General features: G+C 40.8%; 2 protein-coding genes across 3 annotated transcripts in view; one reads left to right on the forward strand and one right to left on the reverse strand.

Moving 5' to 3' along the window:
* The window catches only part of PLPP1 (phospholipid phosphatase 1), a 69,350-nt gene extending 52,636 nt beyond the window's left edge, over positions 1-16,714 (forward strand). For both annotated transcript variants that reach the window (XM_052778672.1, XM_052778671.1), the window contains exons 4-6: positions 1,032-1,089; positions 13,838-14,014; positions 16,261-16,714. In XM_052778672.1, the coding sequence (XP_052634632.1) occupies positions 1,032-1,089; positions 13,838-14,014; positions 16,261-16,386 (361 nt within the window). In that variant the 3' untranslated portion in view covers positions 16,387-16,714. The remainder of the gene's footprint in view (positions 1-1,031; positions 1,090-13,837; positions 14,015-16,260) is intronic.
* The window catches only part of MTREX (Mtr4 exosome RNA helicase), a 51,078-nt gene continuing 47,370 nt past the window's right edge, over positions 16,592-20,299 (reverse strand). The window contains exons 26-27 of the mRNA XM_052778651.1: positions 17,218-17,322; positions 16,592-16,841 (exon numbers count right to left, since the gene is read on the reverse strand). Of these exons, the coding sequence (XP_052634611.1) occupies positions 16,789-16,841; positions 17,218-17,322 (158 nt within the window). The 3' untranslated portion in view covers positions 16,592-16,788. The remainder of the gene's footprint in view (positions 16,842-17,217; positions 17,323-20,299) is intronic.

Raw genomic sequence — 20,299 nt, forward strand, 5'->3', positions numbered from 1 at the left:
CACAGAAGCCTGCCTGAGACCTGACTGATAGCCTGTGAAGCAGCACCATTACAAGGCTCTGCACATAAAATAGAAGAAATAGTTCAAGTACAGTTTCTTTCACCTCTCCGCTTAAAACTGAATTCGAAATGTCTTTCCATTTTGCCCCTTCCTCTTGACGAAGAGGTGGGTGGGATTTGTTTTATAGCTGTGATACTCAGCTCCTCGCAGAAATGACCTGTGCAGGGGGGAGGACCTTGCAGAAGGAACTCTGCACTGTCAGCATCAACTGTTGAGTCCCTTCAGTCTGGACCTGCTACAAGCCTTTATGAGTTGAAGGCAATGTTGACACTCTTTAAATGAGACAGCCAAGTATGAAGCTATTTCTACAAGTATTAGATGAGGCGTCACCTTTTGCAGTTGGCTGGTTAATGAACTGCCTTCATGCCTTTCCCTGTACCCTTCAATGATAGGTGATTGTATGAATCAGTACATTTAACAAAGATATACATATGTATACATGGTATAAACATCTAGATGCGGGTTGTTAACTACTGCCTCTTGACGGTGACCAAATGCAAATAACTGGTTTGGGGTGATTAATGTGTCATTTGTTCTTACACACATGGTGTTATTATCAGATAAGTAATTTTTAATGTTGGTAATATTTACAGTATTCTGGTATTTATCAAGAAGATGAAACAAATATACTTTGTTTTGAAGGGTACTTGATTTCTAGCTTTAAGGATGTGTTCACTTGCTGTTCAAACTTCAGTCAAAGGGCTAGTAGTTACAACCTGATGTGGAGATCAACTTAATTCTGGAATAGGGTAGCTGCGAGTAGTGAAGTTTGTGCTGTCTGTCAAAAGCTGTTGTTGGACATGTGTGATGGCTGTTGTGGCTAGATAGCCTCCTTGAACAAAAAAACATGGAGATGTTTGCATTTAACCAGTTCACTTGTGTAAGACAAGTTCACTTGTGTAAGACAGTATCATTGTAAACTGAGTGTTGCAAAAGAAAAGTAATGAGATGTTTGCTCTCTTCTTTTCCAGACTATCATTTTACTCTGGCCATTCTTCGTTCTCCATGTACTGCATGCTCTTCCTAGCAGTAAGTATGCTCTTTCCATCTAAATGGCAACAAAAAGCCTGTTAGTTACCTAGTCCAAAAATTGAAATGTTTACTTGGCTGCTTTGGACAAGGGACATTGATTGTGTAGGTGCTTTTTTGAGATAACTGAAGATTTCTCAGTAGGAGTTGTAAGAGAATGCCACTGATACTGGGGCAAGAAGTAGAATTATGTTCAATATGCCTAAAAATACTTCATATGGTAGTTTGCTTGTGTGTCTTTCCTAAAATGAACCTGGTGATAAGTGGGTTTGGAAAATATGCTGCTACTTAAATTTAGTTATATTGAAAGCCATATAAAATATATAATAAGATATGTCTGACTTAATGAAACATGCAAAGCCTATTTAAAAACCAGAAAACCTAAACCCTGATCAAAAGTGGGTGGGCCCATAAGCACAAAACAGCAAATTAACTTGAATTTTTAAATTCCTTTTAATTTTCTCCTATCTTTTAGGGGCAGGGAGGCAGAGTGAGGGAAGGGAGGGGACAGATCTGTCTGTGGAAGTAAATACTAATGATAAGATCAATTTACTAATGCTTCAGTTGGAGCCTAAAGCACTTCAGTTGGAGCCTAAAGCATTTCAGTTGAAATTGTTCCAAGTCAACTAGGGCAAATTATCTTCATTCCTAGGATAAGCATTGTAACACTGAAATATTGATTTGGTTGTTCTCCCCCTGCTAATTTGTAACACAGAAGGTATTAAACAACTTTGTGCAATTTTGTTGTTAATGTAGTTGTAAAATTAAGCTCTAGTCCTGGATATAAATTGCCAACATAATACATACATGCCAGGATCTTCACAGAGCTCAGATTCAATTTGACTTCTCATCCTGATTGCATTTTTAACTTTTTTGCTGTCTCTTGGCAATAGTATAACGTCTACAGTGAGTGGACAAGATTATTCAGACTAAACTAAAAACCCTACAACCACATACGGAAAGGGGTGGCTCTTCAGTATGACATAGGACTTTTTAAACTTTATGTTAAAATAAAGCTTTTTCAGAAGCTCAGTGTTCAGTTTGGATCTAACATTGCAGTTTGTTTATGGCTAAACTGGTTTAGTTCCTTTCCCCTCTCTTACCTGTCTTTAATACAAAGAATTCATAAAAATATTATGTCCTGGGTTTGACTAGAATATAGTGCAACTTCCTGTCAGCTGTTTAAAAAAAAAAAGTGCCTTTACTTGCTCATTGTGACTGGCAGTCTCCAAAATTATATAGGTCCACTTGTGATATGATTCCAAAGCCAAAACCACTATTTCCATAGTACAGTGGAGCACATACTGCTATACAGCAACCTAAGACTGATTTGCTCCATTGGGTTCAGCCATACCCTTCTGATCCAACTTCTCTGTGCACGGTTTTGTTGAGCACCGTGAGAGTGTGATACTGCCACCTCTCAGCAGCACAAACTCAGAGACAACAAAAAACTTGCTGGGTGTGTGGCAACGTGTATAGTTCCTAACTTTTGCTGACTGGATTACAGTCATTTGACAGGGATGTGAATCTGTCAGAACTTTTACCTCTGTCACATGTATGTGTAAGGAGAGTCCTGCTTGCTGCAGCCTGAGGAAATGGTGGTGGTCAGGAGGACTTGTCAGCTGGTACAGACTGAGAAAAAGCAGTTGCTATTTTCAAACCTTGCATCTGTTAATTAAAACCTGTGTGTGCCTCTGCTGCCTGCCCATCCCCACCACCCCAAACCCTGCTGTAATACAGCTTGGGCTCCAGACCTTGTTTGTTAAACCTACTAGGATTTGAAAAAAATGCAACCTTTGGCAAGAAAGTCAGGAGTTCTTTATTTTGAAGATACCAACTTCATGTGGGTTGAATAATGCTTTCTGTAGTTGCCTGTGGCATGGGTTTTTGAATCCATGCAAAGGAGCTTGTGTGGAGAGTTCCTGAACAGGCAGCGATGAACCTTACCTGTCTTGGGGCTTTGTGTATGTGTGAGCTTCACACTCAGCAAACTTCTGCGTGGGGGAGAGGTGGGACAGTGGAAGTCAAATCTATCCTCTGTATGCCCCTTTGAAATGCTGTAAACCCAGAGCTTGTGTCAGTCCTGGTTCAGCAATGAAATAAAACTTGCTGTGGCTCAGCAAGCTGCTACAGAAACTGTCCTTGTGTTCATTCAGTTCTGTAGTAACTGCAAGACAACATGGCTTTACCTAGCTCCCTTAAACTAGAAGGGTATGAATGTCCTTAACAAATGTCATGTTAAGAGTTAAACAGTAAGTGTTTTGTTGGAGATCAGTTTGTTATTCAGTAAACTTGTCAATGAATAGCCAGAACCCTGGCTGGAGCAGAAGGCATTCTTAATCTATTCCTGCACCCCAGTTTCTTGTCTGTGGCTGAGCTATTGCCCAGTACAAATAAGAGGCTTTGTGGTGATCAGACTTATACCTTCTTCTGTCCTGTAATAAGATTATTCATTCAGAAACTGTTGGGAGGCCTTGACAGGGACATCTGAAGAAGGTTAATGACTCCTGTGCAGGATATTTTTACCTTGCTGATTAACACAGCATTACTGCATACCAATCTTTGCATTCAATGTGGTCTTTTTATTTAAAAAAAAAAGTAAAAAAAGAGAAAGTACATGGATCTTCAAGCAAACAGCTACTGCAGGAAGGTGAGGAAAACTGCTTTCTAACACCCCCCCTTGCCCACGTGGCAAGGCAGAGTGCTGCCACTGGCTCTAAACCAAACCTGTGGCACTTGATAACCTGTTCGTTAACTGAACTCTGATGCTGGCTTCATCTGCTCTTTGCACACTTGCTACAGCCACGGACTGAGTCATGAGCAGGACAGAATCGTTAACATGTGGCATTACTCATAGGCAGTATTAATCATAACCAGACACTAGCATGCTGGTTTCTGGAGAGACTGGAGGAGTCTGCCATGTGTGCATACTGCAGACAGCATACTCTTAAATGTTACTTGCTGAACACGTGTACTCTGTCAAGTTATGCATTTCAAAAATGAGGGAACATTTTGGGGGAACCAAAGGGGAAATGATCTCTGCCACAGACAGCAGGAGCACTGCAACCGTGAAGTGAGAGATGCTTGAAGTATGTGGCTTAAAGCCACCTTGCAAAATACTAGGCAAAGTAGTGAAATACTTCTGCAGCTTCAGTTGCTTAAAGCAGAACTGCTGAAGTACAAACAGGTTAAATTGTGGCTTTTTTCTCTTCTGTGCACTTGCACATGATGGATTAAAAACAAATGTGAGGTGGTTCATCAGCATTTTCAAATGTTTCAGATGCTTTAAACCTTTGGTGACATGAGAAATTCCACAAGTCTCAGTGGGAACTGTGGTATCTGAGTTCTGACTGCATGGCTTTGCTGGAATTGGGAGAAAAAACTGCTATTTTGAACATAATCCTGTGCTGCATGTCCCACCTCATAGTGAGGGCAGTACATGGAAACACCTGACAGCTCAGCCTTTATATTTAATCTGAAGGAAGTTGTTGACAAAAACTGTAACCTGTAGGTGCTGCTAAGTGGGTGTTTTTTTAGAAGTTCATCTCTTAGGGATGTTGTGACTTTAATGTCTTTATATTCTGGGGGCTTCATTACCCTGGAAACAGGGATTTTATCTAGATGGTCCCTCATTTTCTTCATTCACACAAGAAAATGTGTGATTTAGTTCAGAATGAAGGATAGAAGCTGAAAAGCTTAAAATCCTAAGCTGAAAATACACAGCTTGAATTTAAAAAGAGCTAAAGAAATATGAAAGAATATCATGCCACATGAACTGTTCAAAATGAATAGTCTAATCAAGCACGTATCTGGGAATTTGAAGCATTTCTCCTTAATTTTTCTTTTGGTTTATGGGACAGCATTGGAGAGCAGAAGTTTGCTTCTGACTTCGGGAATGGAAATACTTGGGCTCATGTCTTTCTGGGAGGACACAAATAACCTTTGTTCCCCAGCATTTACAGTTATTTAAGACTCTCTTTCTTAGGTGCCTTGCAGGAGCAGCATTCACCTTCCATGCATGGGCAGTCAAGCCTTTAAAGGTTATCTAAATAGAAGGAATGAGTCAGTGATACCATATCGACTTACATACTTCCATAATTGATAGCAGCTTCGTTAAGCTGGTCCCTGCTTAAAGCCTTTTACGGCAAACTATAATGAATCTACATTTTGTTACCATGTTTGAATTGTCAGTGTGCTGATGTGCAAAACCTCTACTTGAACTGGTCTCATGTAGGTTGCTGTATGTGACTATCTGGCATTAAAATGGAAGCAAGGGAAGCACCTACTGCACATCAATGTGGCACCTGCCATTGAGAAAGGAGGTTTGCTCATCTGCAGAGTAAAGAGAAGAATGCATTAATTCTGTTTCATAAAGCACTTTAACAAGTTATAGAAGAATGATAATACAATAGAATTGTGTGGGCTTTGAATAACTTTAGGGAATGTTAAATAGTTTGTATAATCTACCTATTTAAATAAGCAGTAGTGTATATCACTTAACCATTCTTACAGCATAGAGGTCACTGCTGCATTTTTAACTGGATGTTATGTTGCTATGTGGCTGTACAAAAGCCATTGGACCAGTTTAAGGCCTGGGTTTTCAACCTACTTCCAGGTTAGGCTTATGGCTTCTTCTAGTTTCTAACTCACTGGTATATGGAATGAGTGAAACCACAGAAAAAATGTGCTTGCAGACTGTCAGGCCAGGAAGTTGTGGTGGAGAATGTATTCTGAGGTTCATTTGGCAGGCCTAGGTGAGTCAGTTTGGGTCCAGACAGAGCCTTTATCTCTGGGATGCTTTTTGCCAACAGCTTCATGTGGAAACTAGAGGTAGTTTGACTGCAACAGTGTGTGAGAACCCAGTGACCTGATAACAGATGCTGGAGCCCAAATTGTCTCTGTCATTCCCCCCCCCCCCCCCCCCCCCCCCCCCCGCTCGTTTCCTTTCATTGATAAACAGCTGGCATGATCTCTCCTGTATCAACAAAACCATTTTGTCTTAGCTGAGAGAACAGGAGGGTGAGTGTGGTTGAACACCTCTTCTAGCAATGTGACCAAACTAGCACCCCTCCCCTAGAGCGGGAGATGCTGCAATTAATTGTAAGTTTTTACTTCAACTTTTTTTTTTTTAAAACATATGTCTGAAAGCTATTGTAAATTAAAATGCTAAACGCATGCTGTCTTCAGTAGCGAGGATGACCCCACTGCAACTGTTGCTGTTGGCAGAAATGAGCGCAGCCCTGAGGATCAGGTTGCTGTAATGGAGTCGCTCTTGGCTGTAGCTGGCCTGGGCACTTCCCTGCCTGCACCTAATCTGGAATGAAGAACAGGGCTGCAGAAACCCAGCCAAACTGCCCTGCTATTCTGGGGACAGCAATGTGTTTGTGTTGCTTAGACTTGGAACAAAAGGGGTTACCGTGGATCTTTGCCCGATGTAACTTGAGTGGCTCTCAAGCTCTCCCATAGTTCATTGGGGAAGAACATCTTGTGTGTCCAAGGTCACAGGGAATTAGACCAGAACAGGAGGGTGACTGGTATTTCAGTGACCTGGGCTGACAGCCTTCTTTTGCAGAGAGATCATAGGCTAAATAAACACAAGTGAAAGCAGGGTTTAGCCTGCTTTTGGTACTCTTGCTCCTAAATGTGCCAATTGAGCTTTGCTCTTGAAATCTTTTACTTTAATTGTTTATGTTGGGATTGGAGGTTGAGTGAAACAGTACCCAAGTAAGAACCTGGGAGCCTTTAACACAGTATTTTAGGTATGTCTGTTTGCATGAGAGTGTTTCTTGACCTTCCCAAACGCTACTGCCTAGAGCTACAGAACAGTCCTTAATGTATTCCTGTCCACTTGAAAGTTCAGGACTACCTAGTCTTCAAAAACTAATGAAAAGACATTTGTTACTGAAAATGTTTTGTTTGGCTGTAGCTGTGGTTAGTACTAAGCATCTTGAAGCAGAGATGAAAAAATAATGGGTCATGCTGTGAGGCTCAAGTATGGAGATGCTTGTTCTTCTACTTGTATGCACTCCTAGTATTCTTCTAATGTTGGTATTTAGATTTGTTAATAGTAAGCAAACAAAGCAAAACCACTTCTCCATAGTTTGCTTGGGAGTTACGGCTGTCAGTAGTGATGAGATTATTGTGAATTGGCTCCTGTAGGACTGAGGTGAAAGCAATACCTTGCAGTGTTTATGTTCTTCTAGTGAAGGTTTCTATAACTTGGGTAGACACAACAGAAAAATAGTTACTCCAAGTAGAAGGAACACATTTAGGTTTTTTTCTCATCAGCAAAGAGTGAAGTGTTAGCATTTGCAATGGAATAAAATGTTATTGTTTATCCAGCTTTATGGTGAAGTGATGTCAATAAACAATTATTTCTGCAATGTACAGCCAAGTTGAGGCTCAGGATTAAATACCCAAAAAACATTACTTGTCCAGTGGGAAATGTCTGTACAGAATAGATTGATTGTGCTTCTGATATTGAATTGAGAGTTGGGCTATTGCTAGTAACAGACAGGATTTTTTCCCAATGTGTAGGAGGCAGCTCTTGCACATCAGTTGCTTTCTGACAGCAGCATGCAGCTATCTTGAAGAGGCCAGACCAGTACGTATTCTGCCTTTTCTCCCTAGTCCAGTCATTTTTTTCACTTAATTCAGCTGTCCAATGGATCAGTTCCCTGTACCAGCTTACTGTAGGGCTACTCAAACACCAGAGCTGGCACAGGGGAGTCAGCAGGAATACATGGTTAGAGTAAAAGGGATAGACCATCCCTTTGAACAGCAGCCCAGCTACACCTCCACCTTCAATTAACTGCAGACCTGTATCCTTTTCCTTTCACTGGAAGGGGAAAAATTAATTCTTTTCCTGTTTTCTGCCCAATCAAAATAAAACTAAAGAACAGATAATACTGCAGATATACCAGGGATCATAAATATGTGTTTGTTAAGAAAAGGAGATCTTATTAAAAAGGCAAAATAAACTTAGAAGTCCAAATCCTTTTTTCTTTTTTTAAAGAACCCCAGCTCATGAGCGACTCATGAATTCTGCTACATCTCTGTAGTGCTTTTATAATAGTTTTCTGTTTGGATATGAGCCTGTTGCATTTAAAATTACATGGGATAGGCATTATCCATATTAACGTCAAGCTTCACATGAAACAAACTGCACATTGATTTCTGGTTTGCAGGCAGTGTCAGTTGATGCCTAGAGCTCTGTGTTTATTCATAGATACAGTGCTTACAGGTATAAAACAAGCTGTTGCACTTGTATGTAATACTTGCATAAACACAAGACTGTATATGGCAGGTTATTTCAATAATAGCTTTTATACAAACTAGCTCCTATACAAAGGAGTCTCTAAAGTTTCCTGCAACATGCAGAAAGGGAAGAGCTATTTTTCAAACCTCCACAGAAGAAGTAGAAACCTTGGAATATCTCTGAAGCGGGCTTTTTTTCCTCTCCTGTTGCCTAGTCTGAGCAGGGCAGATGTGTCTTGGTCTGTACTGCTGGATTGTTGAGCAGGACTGGAACAGGGAGATGGCAGATCATCCTTCTGTCTAAAATTCATTTTCTGTTGCTTTATAGCAGTATATCCAGGGTGAATGCCTCAGTTCTTTAATTCTCTTGGAGGATCTTGTCTGAATAACTGCTTGTGTCAAAGATACTCTGGTGCAAACTGTCTTGTGGAAAGAAGCGTGTAGTACTGTGGTTAGGGGAGTCCCCTCTCCTCACAGAAAGGCAATGATGCTTATTTACTGATGGAGTTGGAGGGTGGATAATTACTTTGTCGCTCTGTGCATCTACTCAGCTTCCTAATGGGATGACTTCACAGTCTTAGGAGCAGGGGGGATTGTGTCCTGTAAGGATGTCCTTGGGAAATCCACAGAAATGGAATTTTCCTATCCTACAAATGTGCCTGGATTAACAGCCTTTATTCCTAACCCCAGGTCTCCTTGAGAATTTTGCCTCATCTTTTATCACACTAGTTACTCTGAGGCTGTTTTTTTCTGAAGACCTTCAAACACTGGTGCCTCCTGCGCTTTCCCTTCTTCCTTCCCACCCCTGCCTCATTAACAAAACCACTAAAACACAGCACCTCCATATCCCCTCCATCCACCCCAGAAATCCCAAAGCCAACCACATACATGTGTACACACACTTGAGGTGGCTCACGCATTACTTTTTCAGAGCTTCTTGGTTTGGGAAGAATCCTTATGGTGCATTTCCACAGCACTGATTACTGTTTGTGGCTCTTGAGACTTCTTGGGTCAGCAGACTTGCTTAAAAGTATGAGCTTTTCTAACTGTAGTCAATAATGGATCCAAATACTAATTACAGCTGCAGTAATGACAAGTGCAGGATCTTGTGCCTGTTAAGAGCAAAACAGTAATGCCATAGGGCTTTTTCTTAATCCTCAGGCCGATATCCTGAAACCAAAGTTAGACATGACTAATGGTAAATGCTAAGCTAAGTAAAGTAAATGCCATTTACTTGCTCTCTCCCAAAACTTACATTGACTACTATGGTCTCTGAAAGTAGAGCTTATTTAATAAGAAAACTGACTTTCTGCACCTTTGTTTCTTCTCTGGACTCTTACTACTTGTACTCAGACAAATTGAGAAGTGTTCTCATTTCCGTGACACAGGGGAGTTTTCTCTCCAGGAAAACCATATTCTCTCTCTGTTTTGTTATTAAGGTCATGATGCTGTGAGTATATTAGGATTGAGGAGACAAAAATAAGAGGGAAAATAGGTACTACATCTCCAAAGGAAGGTGTGCTTTAGGGCAGAACAGGACACCTGTAGGAAATGTGATTACTAGGGCCTTATGATATCAGGAAACATAAAATCCTATTGAAGAAAAACCGTTTTCAAAAAGTGACAGAACAAATCAATTGGTACAAGTAAAACTCTTCCTGGGTGGGGGGAAAAAAACCCAAAACTTTCTTCCTTTTGACTTCCATTCTTGAAGAAGGACTGCAAGTGCAGGAGGATTTCCCATACCTTAATAAGCAAAACATTTTGCAGTACAAAATTTTCGTGTAATAGGATTTTGGAAAAAAGCTGAGAAGGTATTGAATGAAATGACTGAGTTTTAACTATTGAAACTAAACATCTGAAGTATGACCTCAATTAGTGGAGTGAGTAGGTTTTGGTATATTTAAAAGAATTTTGTGCCCTTTAGGTGGGGATGTGAGATGTTAGCTGTTAGGAAAGTTTCTTGTGAAGCCGCATAGTTACACCTCCAAGAGTCTATCTAGGAGGTGAAAGTCACTGTACTTTAAAATTAGGTAGGCAGTCATGTATATGTATATTAGTACTGCTTTGGTGGAAGAGCAAATACTTGAAAGCTATGCTAGAAACATTAAGAGTAGCAAATAATTCTCCAGTTGCAGAGAGAGACCCTTCCATTCATGTCTGTGGCTTCTTGCAAGAAGCCAGGAAGTGGCTAGGAGTTTCTCTTCATTGCTGTGTGTATTTTTAGAAATGAAGTATTAGACCGTAGATTAAGAAGAAACTTGTGTTCAGGATGTGTGTGGTGAAGAGAACATATTTTCATTATAGAGTAAGCATTAGCCAGTAGGGGGAAAAAGTTGGAGATTATTTAATCCCGTTACAAGAAAGTTTCTATGAAATCTATTTGTGCACTTTAAAAAGAATGAAAAAACCAAACATGAGAAACAGCAGGATGGAGGAGTGAAGAGAAATAGATCATAGCTGAATGATACTATTGAATGATCAGACAGATGCTCAGAAACAGGATAGCAGGGGAGCTAGCATGGTCACGTAGCTGTCACTGACAGGAGCGCGTTGCTACCAGAACAGCTCTGGATGCTCCTCATGAGTTCATAGACTCGCCAAATGTATTTCTCAGTAACAAGTGAAATGCTGGTAAGAGGCATTACAGTAGTATTAACCAGATTATGTTTCCTAAAGCTCCTGCTGCTTCTGTAGATTACAAGTTTTACCTGTAAAGCTTATTCCTTTCTAGGAAAGAGAGTTGGGTGGGGAGACAGGCAAGGATTTGCTTGTTTCCCTTCTTTAAGTCTGTGCTGTAAATGACTTCAAAGAGGAGCAAAAGAACCTGAGGCATGCTGTGCATTTTGGGAGGGGTTCTGTAAACAGTCTGAAGTCATTGCCCTCTGTTAGTCAACAGGGTCAAAATAGGAGTAAGTGTTAATGCAGCATAACAGCAGGACATCTCTATATTGTGCCAATCATGCTATATAAGGACTAATACTATATAAAGGACTCTTGGACATACTTCTGGGTATCAACCTTGGTTGATACTTACTGGAATTACAAGGGAAAAGCTCCTTCTTCTCTTTGGCTGTTTTATTTTCCTGTGTGGTCCTGCTGGCCTGTTTCAGCCCAGACATGTCACTGTTGTCAAGAGTGAGTCATGATAGTAGGAAGAATCTTTGTGGGGGAGCATGACTGCCTGAGCCTATTAAAAGCAGTGTCAGTTTGAAGTTACCTGCTTAGAAATAACACAGAATTTGCCATTGCAGCAGCTGATTAATAAGCAATTATGCTCAAACGAACAAAAAAAATAACAGAAAAACCCAGTTGTAACCAGGATAGCTGCTACTTCTGAAACTAAATACAGCAGTGATCAGTCACACTGCCACTTATCTGTGGTATGATTTCTCACCATTCTCACACCTAGTTTTAGAACAATATAAATCCGTCTGCTGGTAGAAGGTGCAAGAACAGCTTTGGGCAGTTCCTGTACAGCTGCTGGAGTTGGTGAAGACGCACCCAGAACTGATGAAGCCTGTAGCCAACTGCATGTGTTCTGCAGGTCATAAAGCAGCTCCAGGTGGTCTTTATGACTGGAGATGACTCTCTTAGTATGGAAATGAAGTCTTCATGTAGATACTAAATCCAAGTTTCTTTTTTGATGCTTTGTCAAGCAGAAAGAAAATCAGAATACAGGCTGTGTAAATGAGATTCAAAGACCATTTTACTGGTCATTCAGTGTTGTGGGTTGGCATCTTTCCAAGTTTGCTTTTTGCCTGATTTTCTTCCTCTGTTCAGAAGTAAACCTGGTTTCCCACCTATCTGCAGCTGCATAATCCTTCTTCTTTCTAATGTGACTACACATCTTTGCCAACTATCAGAAATGCTTACATGGAAAAAACTTTATTACAGCAAGGTATTTTTAGCTGCTGTAAGAAGAGTTTAGTGGGAATAGGAAGAGGAAAGAACAGCCAGTATCAAATCATCAGCCAGCTCTTTTTAGGCTACCAGCATGTGTTCCTTGGACCCACCTCTGCTCCATTTGGCACTGAGGTAGTGTTCTGATCTACTGTTGGTAAATCCAGAAGCAGTATTAATACAAGACCATTAAAACACCTTTTGTTAAAAGAACTGTGTGACAGCTAATTTTTTAAGTGGCTAAACAGTATTTTCCCTAGTGGTGAAATTAAGGTCCCAAGAAATATGCAGTCCTCACCACTTGAGGGAGAAAAAATTATTGTCTGGTTCAGGCTTAGCTGTAGCTTCTTCAGAGTCCAGTGTCATCCTGACCTTGCTATTAAAGAACACTGGTTATGGATAGGGTTGATCTTTTTGATGCTCCATTTATAGTTGAAAAACTCAGCATGCCAAAACTATGATGCAAGTTACCCAGAGAAACCAACCAAACATTCCCTAAATGTTTAACTTTGGAAAGTAGCACCTTTGCATCTACAGTGCATGCTCTATGGCTGTATTTACACTGTAAATATAATGCTTCTAAAAGGTAGCCATGGCTTCTGAAGTTGGCCATGGAGGGATTTAACAGAAGTTTAGTGTGCTGTCTTGGTGCTTGAAGCCTGTGTTTTAGTTAGCTTCTATGATTTCGCAAGACTGTCAATTAAGGTTTTGTACTTGACCTGAAGTTCCTAGATGGTACTGAAAAGATATACTTGAAATGTTAAATATAACTTCCAACTGTATTGTTCTTCTCCATAAATATGGTAACTATGGTGCCTTTTTTGGTGACTGGATCAAGTTCCAGAATAAATTCAATGTTTACAGGGTGGATTTGAGAAGCTCCTCTTAGAGCTGAAATAAGAGGTGTCTGTCCCAGACAGCCCAGAGAAGGAGACAAAAGCAGGGTCTTAGATTAGATGGGAAAGTAATAGAGTTAAATACTGTGAATTTGGGATAACTCATCAAAAGCATATATATACACAACATAAATAGAGCTGAGGGGAGAGAAAAAGCATGGAACTGCACATACTCACTTGCTTACCAGAGTGGTAACATGGTTAACATGCAGCTAAAAAGGACTAGGAACAGCTGGAACTCAATGAAATACACCACTGACAGCTGAGGAATGCGATCCTACATGTTATCAATCATTTATCAAGTTAGTTCTGATGCTTCAATACAGGTGGAATACAAGCAGAAGTTGGTAATACTAAAGGTGACTGGAATTGAGAATAAAGTTAAAAACTTGTCAATTCTATGTATAGTATATGTGAACTTTCTAAAGCTGTTGATGGTCTCCCTGCTCAGAGCAAGATGGGGCTCCCTGTATTTGGAGGACTAAATCTGGATGGTTGCCAGCTATTTTTTTTGTGAAAGACTTACCTGTAGTTAATGCAGGAGTAAAAAACTGGTTTGACTTCCACTGGATTCTTATCATGTCTCTGAACATGAATTTCAACTCGACTCTTTGAACAGACCCAAAACAATTTTACGTGATTACTGCTTCTGTATTTACTGCATTTTATAATAACTTTTCTTTTCCTTTTAGCTTTACCTTCAAGCCAGAATGAAAGGAGACTGGGCAAGACTTGTACGTCCTACTCTACAATTTGGTCTTGTTGCTGCATCTATCTATGTGGGTCTCTCACGTGTTTCTGACTACAAGCATCACTGGAGTGATGTTTTAACAGGACTCATTCAGGGAGCAGTGGTAGCTGTGCTCATTGTAAGTAATTCCTGAGGGGTGTGTATGTGTGTGTAAATGCTGCTTTTTTTTAAACAGCACCTTAGAATTGCAGGCTGTGTTCAGAGGAAAGCAGACCTGTCTTCTAATGCTTTGAAAATTGCTGGAGAGGGGAGACAACTCCTTGAACTGGGTGTAGCAATAGTACTTCGGGGATTGAGGCAGACTCTGGGCCAATGATAAGTGGCTGTTTTAGCTGTTAGATGACATGAAATTGTCCCTGCTCAACAGCTTTTCAAATAACAGAGATAGAAACGGTCAACTGCAAAACTGTGTGGGCCTCTATATAACCGTACCTTTTGCTTCTAGCCAAATTTTAAATCTCAAGTACAATAGCAAAGGAGAACTGTGTACAAGGTAAGCAGAGGGGGGGGGGGGGGGGGGGGAAAAGGCCTTTAAGGATAAGGGCAACAACAGCAAAGTATTTGCCTCTTCTCTGCCAGCTTATACAGCCTGCTTTTTTCAGTCTGATGGGAAACTAAAATCCTTCACCATTTCTTGTGTGCATTTTGAATGCTAAAAGGGTGTTCACAACATCTAGCATGTGAAGCTTAGCTGTACTGATCAGGGAAAAGCTATCCCAAGGAACAGAGAATTGGCTAAACTTGGAGCTGCAGGCCCAGTTGACTTAGTGGCAGCAGTTGTGCTGGCTGTCACCAGAGTGCTGTGGTTGAGTCATCCATGGGAAGGGACAGATCAGAGAGACTTCTGGTTCAGAGACATGAGCGAATTGAGGTCATACTGAAGAATTCAGTTACCAAGAACTGAGGCACACCAGGAACAACCACCTCCAAGATAAATGTTTTCTAAGTTTAAAGTTGGAAGGGTATGGTTCATTTCAAGACAAAGCTTTGTTTGCTTGTTGCAGTCAATCATCAAAACAAATCTTGGAGTAGCTCTGGGAAACCCTACATACTGAATTAGCTGTTAGCAAATGGCTGCATGATGACAAAAACATAATCTTACCCCTCATTTTTGTACAATCTCAGTTTCTAAGAAAAGGAATGCAGGGAATAAGAAACATCAGGGATTGAAGAGCTGAGGGCATTTTTGTTAGGAAAACTAAGTTTAGTGAAGGGTGTTGCATGACTGAGAGGGTATCTTAGAGATGCTTGGTAATAACAAGTAGAAGGTGGCATTACAGTGAACAGAGTTGAAAGGTGAGGAAATTATTTTTTAACATAAAAACCCCCAAACAAAACCCTTATCTGAAAGAACTGAAGAGTTCTGAAAGCTGAGGTAAGAGCATGCTGGGGCAGCAACTGCAAATAGAGCACTAATCATCTGGTATGCCACTGAAGCAGCATGCTGGGTCATCAGCCAGCCCTCAGTGTGGAAGATGGTTTCCTCCACTGCCCTAAACTGTGTTCTGCAGTTCTCACATTTGCAGTGGGAGGGGAGGAGGTGACATAGAAAGGGAAGGGATCATGAGAGAAGGCTTATCACTTACTGCACTTCATGCAGCACTGTAACCAGCATGTCTACTAGTATGACCTGGTGAAGTGGGCAGCAAGAAGAGAGCAAGCTGCAGAACTGGATCAAGGCACCTGTCAGTAGCTGTGAAGGAAGTCAGGTGGTATGTTCAAAGGAATGCAGGAAAGGATAATGTAGGCAGAGTTGGTCTTACAGCTGCTGGAGCTGTGGGTGAGACACGTGTATGGGGGAGGGAGCTACTGTGAACCTTGCCAAGGAAAGCAATCTAAGCTTGTTTTAACCAGCTTTTAAAGAAATGCAAGTGAGAGTAATACTCCAGAGAATAATAGTTACTAACTATGGAACCCTCTTCCTCAGGTAAAGCACAAGCTCTCCTGTCCTGTTCTAAATAAAGTACAGAATAAATTTATCCATACATGTGATGTGGGCCCTCAGCAAGCATATCTGCATATTCTGCTCCTTCATTTAGAGTTGTTTGAACTAAGGCTATTGTAATGAAGCAGTGCCTGACAAGGCACTTAGAGCAGTTAATTAGCACAGAAGACTTGAATTTGGCTTAAACCATCAGTGGGTATGTGGTCAACGGGGGGGGGGGGGGGGAATAGCTGCAGAAAAAGCTATTGCAAGAACAGGTGCCAGAATTTTACAAGAGACTTCCTAGCAATTTTCTCATGTTTTAATCTGTTTAAACTTTTTATTAGTTTTGATCACAGAATTTACCTTTTGCAAAAGCATTTACCCATTGTTTCAAAGACTTACAAATGCAGGAGCTTAACACTGCTTTGTTCACTTAGGTTGTGTATGTGTCTGACTTCTTCAAAGTGAGAGGATGTACATTTCAACCAAAAGAAGATTCCCATACAACCCTACATGAGACTCCAACAAATGGAAATCACTTTGGCAGCAATCATCAACCATGAAGAACAACCCACCTCACCTGTCTTGCTCTCTGAAAGGAAAACAATTTCACAAGTCTAACTATGTAATATAAGTAAATGCCTTTAAGGGACTGCTGCTGCTCTCAGATGCTCACTTTACCTGTATATAGTAACATCTGCCACAGTTATTGTATATCTAAAATTTAAATTTCTGTTGGTTCAAGCTCTTGCTTAAAAGAAAAAGCTATTCAAATTGTAAATTTTTATTGAAAACATGGTAACAGTTATATTACGTACACTGCTGTTTGTACATGCCTTGTTGAAACAACTGTGGTTTAAATACACACCATTAAAAGAAATAATGACTTGAGCTGGAAGTAGCATGTGAAGCTGATGAACTTGTTCGGTAATGTGAATCTAGTACTGTTTTTAGAAGATACTTTGTTACAGGTAAAGGCTTGCAGCAAACACAATATCTCTCTTGATTTTTGTAATCCCTATTAAAAAGGAAAACAGTATTAATATCCATCCAGCAGTCATAACTGACACTATCACCATTTTAAGTACAGTTACAGGCACATAATACTTTGCAGTAGAGAAAGTGTTAACAAGTCCTAAATAGAAGTCATTGTACATCCATTTTCACTCACAAACTGGGTTAAACTATCCGTATGCATTAAAACACTACCTGTTTAAGTCAAACTCTATAACAGAGATGTTATCTGGAAACAGAGCAATGATGCTGTTTACCATGAAGTCAATACCAGAAGCTTGTATTACCAAATATAGCCCTACCTGTCACACCCACCCCCCAGTTTTCCTTTCATGTGCTTTATAGAATTACTTCTTGTACCATGGAAGTGGAATACATACCCTCTGCAAACTTATTTTCCAACTCTGTGTTTCCAATGGCTTTTGCAGCCTGGCACATCTGCCGAAGCAATTCTTCTAGCCTTCTCATGCACCGAATTATGCTCCCTGGATAAAAAGAGTGAGGGAAAACTTTGTATCCCCTGCCACATGATGTCACTGAATAATTCAGTTGCTTGAGCCCACTCTGGACCAAAGCAATAGTTCCTTCTCCAACCATGTTCAATTTACCTAGAAGCCAATGGTAAGAACAGCCATAGGCCTTAAGCTTCATTTCTGTTTAACAGTACATTTCTCCATCAGTCATTTCCTTGAAGCTATCTCCAAATGCTTGTCCTGTTCTAGTCTTGTTCTGCTATCTCACAACCTCTAACTAATACCTAGTCAGAGGACTTTCTGGGCTGTTCAGTAACTACTAGTGGATATTTCTTTCAAGTACTTCTTAAGACTTCCTTCAAAAAACATACAGGTCTGGGGGATTCACAAGTTTGCTGCTTCAAGAACTACCACACATAGATTGGGGGGGGGGTGCTTTTTATTTTTATTTTTTGATAGCCCTTAGTTCTTTAGCTACCTTAGTATTCCAGTGCTGGTCAAGAGTCTATGGACCACTCAAATTGCATGCTTACAGTAATCCACACAAGCTCAGTCTTGACATAGCTCCTACATTGCAACTTAATACCCACTGTAGTTTGTCAGGTATTCATCTCCTTTAACTTACTTCTCAGGTCAGCCCAAGTCACTGTAACAAGTTTCACAAAATCACCCTAATGCTTATGTTCTTCTAGCAGCGTGCAAACTGTGCTGTTTCATCATTTCCTCCAGCACCATCTCACACCTACAGTCAAAATTATTATATGCAAAATAACTGTTATAGGGTAAATATGAGGTAAGTGGATTGAGAACAGCCCTGCAGAGAAGGACTTGGGGGTACCAGTGGATGAAAAGCTGGACGTGAGCCGGCAATGTGTGCTTGCAGCCCAGAAAGCCAGCCGTGTCCTGGGCTGCATCAAAAGTGTGGCCAGCAGGTCGAGGAAGGTGATTCTGCCCCTCTACTCTGCTCTCACCTGGAGTACTATGTCCAGTTCTGGGGCCCCCAACATAAGGAAGACAGGGACCTGCTCATGTGGGTCCAGAGGAGGGCCACAAAAATGATCCAAGGGCTGAAACACCTATGAGGACAGGCTGAAAGAGTCAGGGTTGTTCAGCCCAGAGAAGAGAAGGCTCCAAGGAGACCTTATTGCAGCCTTTCAATACTTAAAGGGGGCTTATAAGAAAGATGGGGACAGACTTTTTAGTAGGGCCTGTAGCAATAGGATAAGGGGTAATGGTTTTAAACTGAAAGAGGGTAGATTCAGACTAGGTATAAGGAAGAGGGCTTTTGTGATGAGGGTGTTGAAACACTGGAACAGGTTGCCCAGAGAGGCGGTAGATGCCCCATCCCTGGGAACATTTAAGGTCAGGTTGGACGGGGCTCTGAGCAACCTGATCTAGATGATGATGTCCCTGCTCACTGCAGAGGGGCTGGACTAACTAGATGGCCTTTCAATGAAATACTACCTCTAGACAAGGCATAATATGTGGAGAAAAACTGCCTATATGAGAAGAACATTGTACAAAGCTGTTGGGAAAGTGAGAAGAAAAGTAAAATAACACTTCTCTTCTTAAAAACATTCAGTAGGCCATGTCAGTTTCTACAGTAAGAATAGTTTGTGTGTCTGAAAAACCTATTGCAAGGACTTGAGGTCAAAGAACCCATATGTAGTCTATTGGACACAAAGCCAAAGCAAGTGAACCGCAGGCAGCTCCCCCAAGCATGGCCATGCTGTGCTGTGGCAGGCCCCAGCTCAGCTCTCAAAGATCCTGCTCGTCTGACAACTGATCCAGGGAGTACTCATTTACAGGCACCATAGCTTGGGTTGTTGCAGACATACGTTTTTTGTGCATGAAAAAAAATTGCATTTTTCAAATAAATGAATAAATTTTGTCTATACTTCCACAAAACAAAACAGTTGATGTGCAGTTGATTAATAGGATACTTGGCTCAGTTTACTATTCTTCCCTACAGCTTTAAAAAGCTTCTCCAATTCCTGTTTCTTCCCAACACGCACATTTCAGCTTAATGACAACTCATATTCATTAGCCAATCAACACTGCTCCAATCTGTGGCAAGCACGCTTGCTCTTGGAGGACTCAGGCTTATGCTGCAACCTGAAAAGGCAGCCATTTACTTACCACAACTATGAGCTTTCACACTACTCATAACTGCACCCAAAAGGGATTTCGGACACTTGACCATCAATAGTAATAATAAAATAGCATCTATCTTTAGGCTTGTGAGAGTAGAAGCATGCCATCAACTCAAGATTTCTGTCTAGAGAAGTTTCATGAAGAGCACAGTCTTTCAGAAAGCACTTTTAATAACTTTGGGGGGTGGGGTGGTGATGAAAATCTGGTTTAAAAGAAGGGGTAGCTTCCAATGCACACCCTAATGGCTGGACAATTTTCTGCCTCCTTACTAAAACTGGTGCACAACAGTGAAGCTGGGACTCCCTGTAATAGCAGCAACTCATTATTGCTAATTCCACATTGCCCAAAAGGCAAATATGAAAGTATACCTCCTTTTAGAGCTTTAATAAGACATCGTGCTGTACCTCATGGTAACAACCTCTATCAAAATTAAGACAGGAAGCACTAATACCTAAAATGAAAATTTGTACTTAAGATGAAAATAAGGACGCTGTGGTTTGTGTTTTGTTGTTTGGTTTGGGGTTTTTTTTGTATTCTGGTTTTTAATTTCTTTGAAATCACTACAGCGACTTGGCTAACCAGGGCAAACTCCCCTGGGATTTAGCAACACCACACTGCAATTAAGGTAAGCGTACTGACAGTATACATCTGAAGTGCTTTCCTTCCTTCTGAACAATGCACAGAAAACCAGCCTATTAAAAGTTAAGGGAAGAATCATGTGTCAACCCCTGCCACAAGAGATGAACTTCTAAAAATAGGTCCAGAAGATCTAACTTTGAGGGAGCTAGCTAGGACTAGTCCTAGGACTAGGATAAAGCTGACCGACTGGCCTTAG

This window comes from Harpia harpyja, chromosome Z, assembly GCF_026419915.1.
Source record: "Harpia harpyja isolate bHarHar1 chromosome Z, bHarHar1 primary haplotype, whole genome shotgun sequence".
Classification (NCBI taxonomy): domain Eukaryota; kingdom Metazoa; phylum Chordata; class Aves; order Accipitriformes; family Accipitridae; genus Harpia; species Harpia harpyja.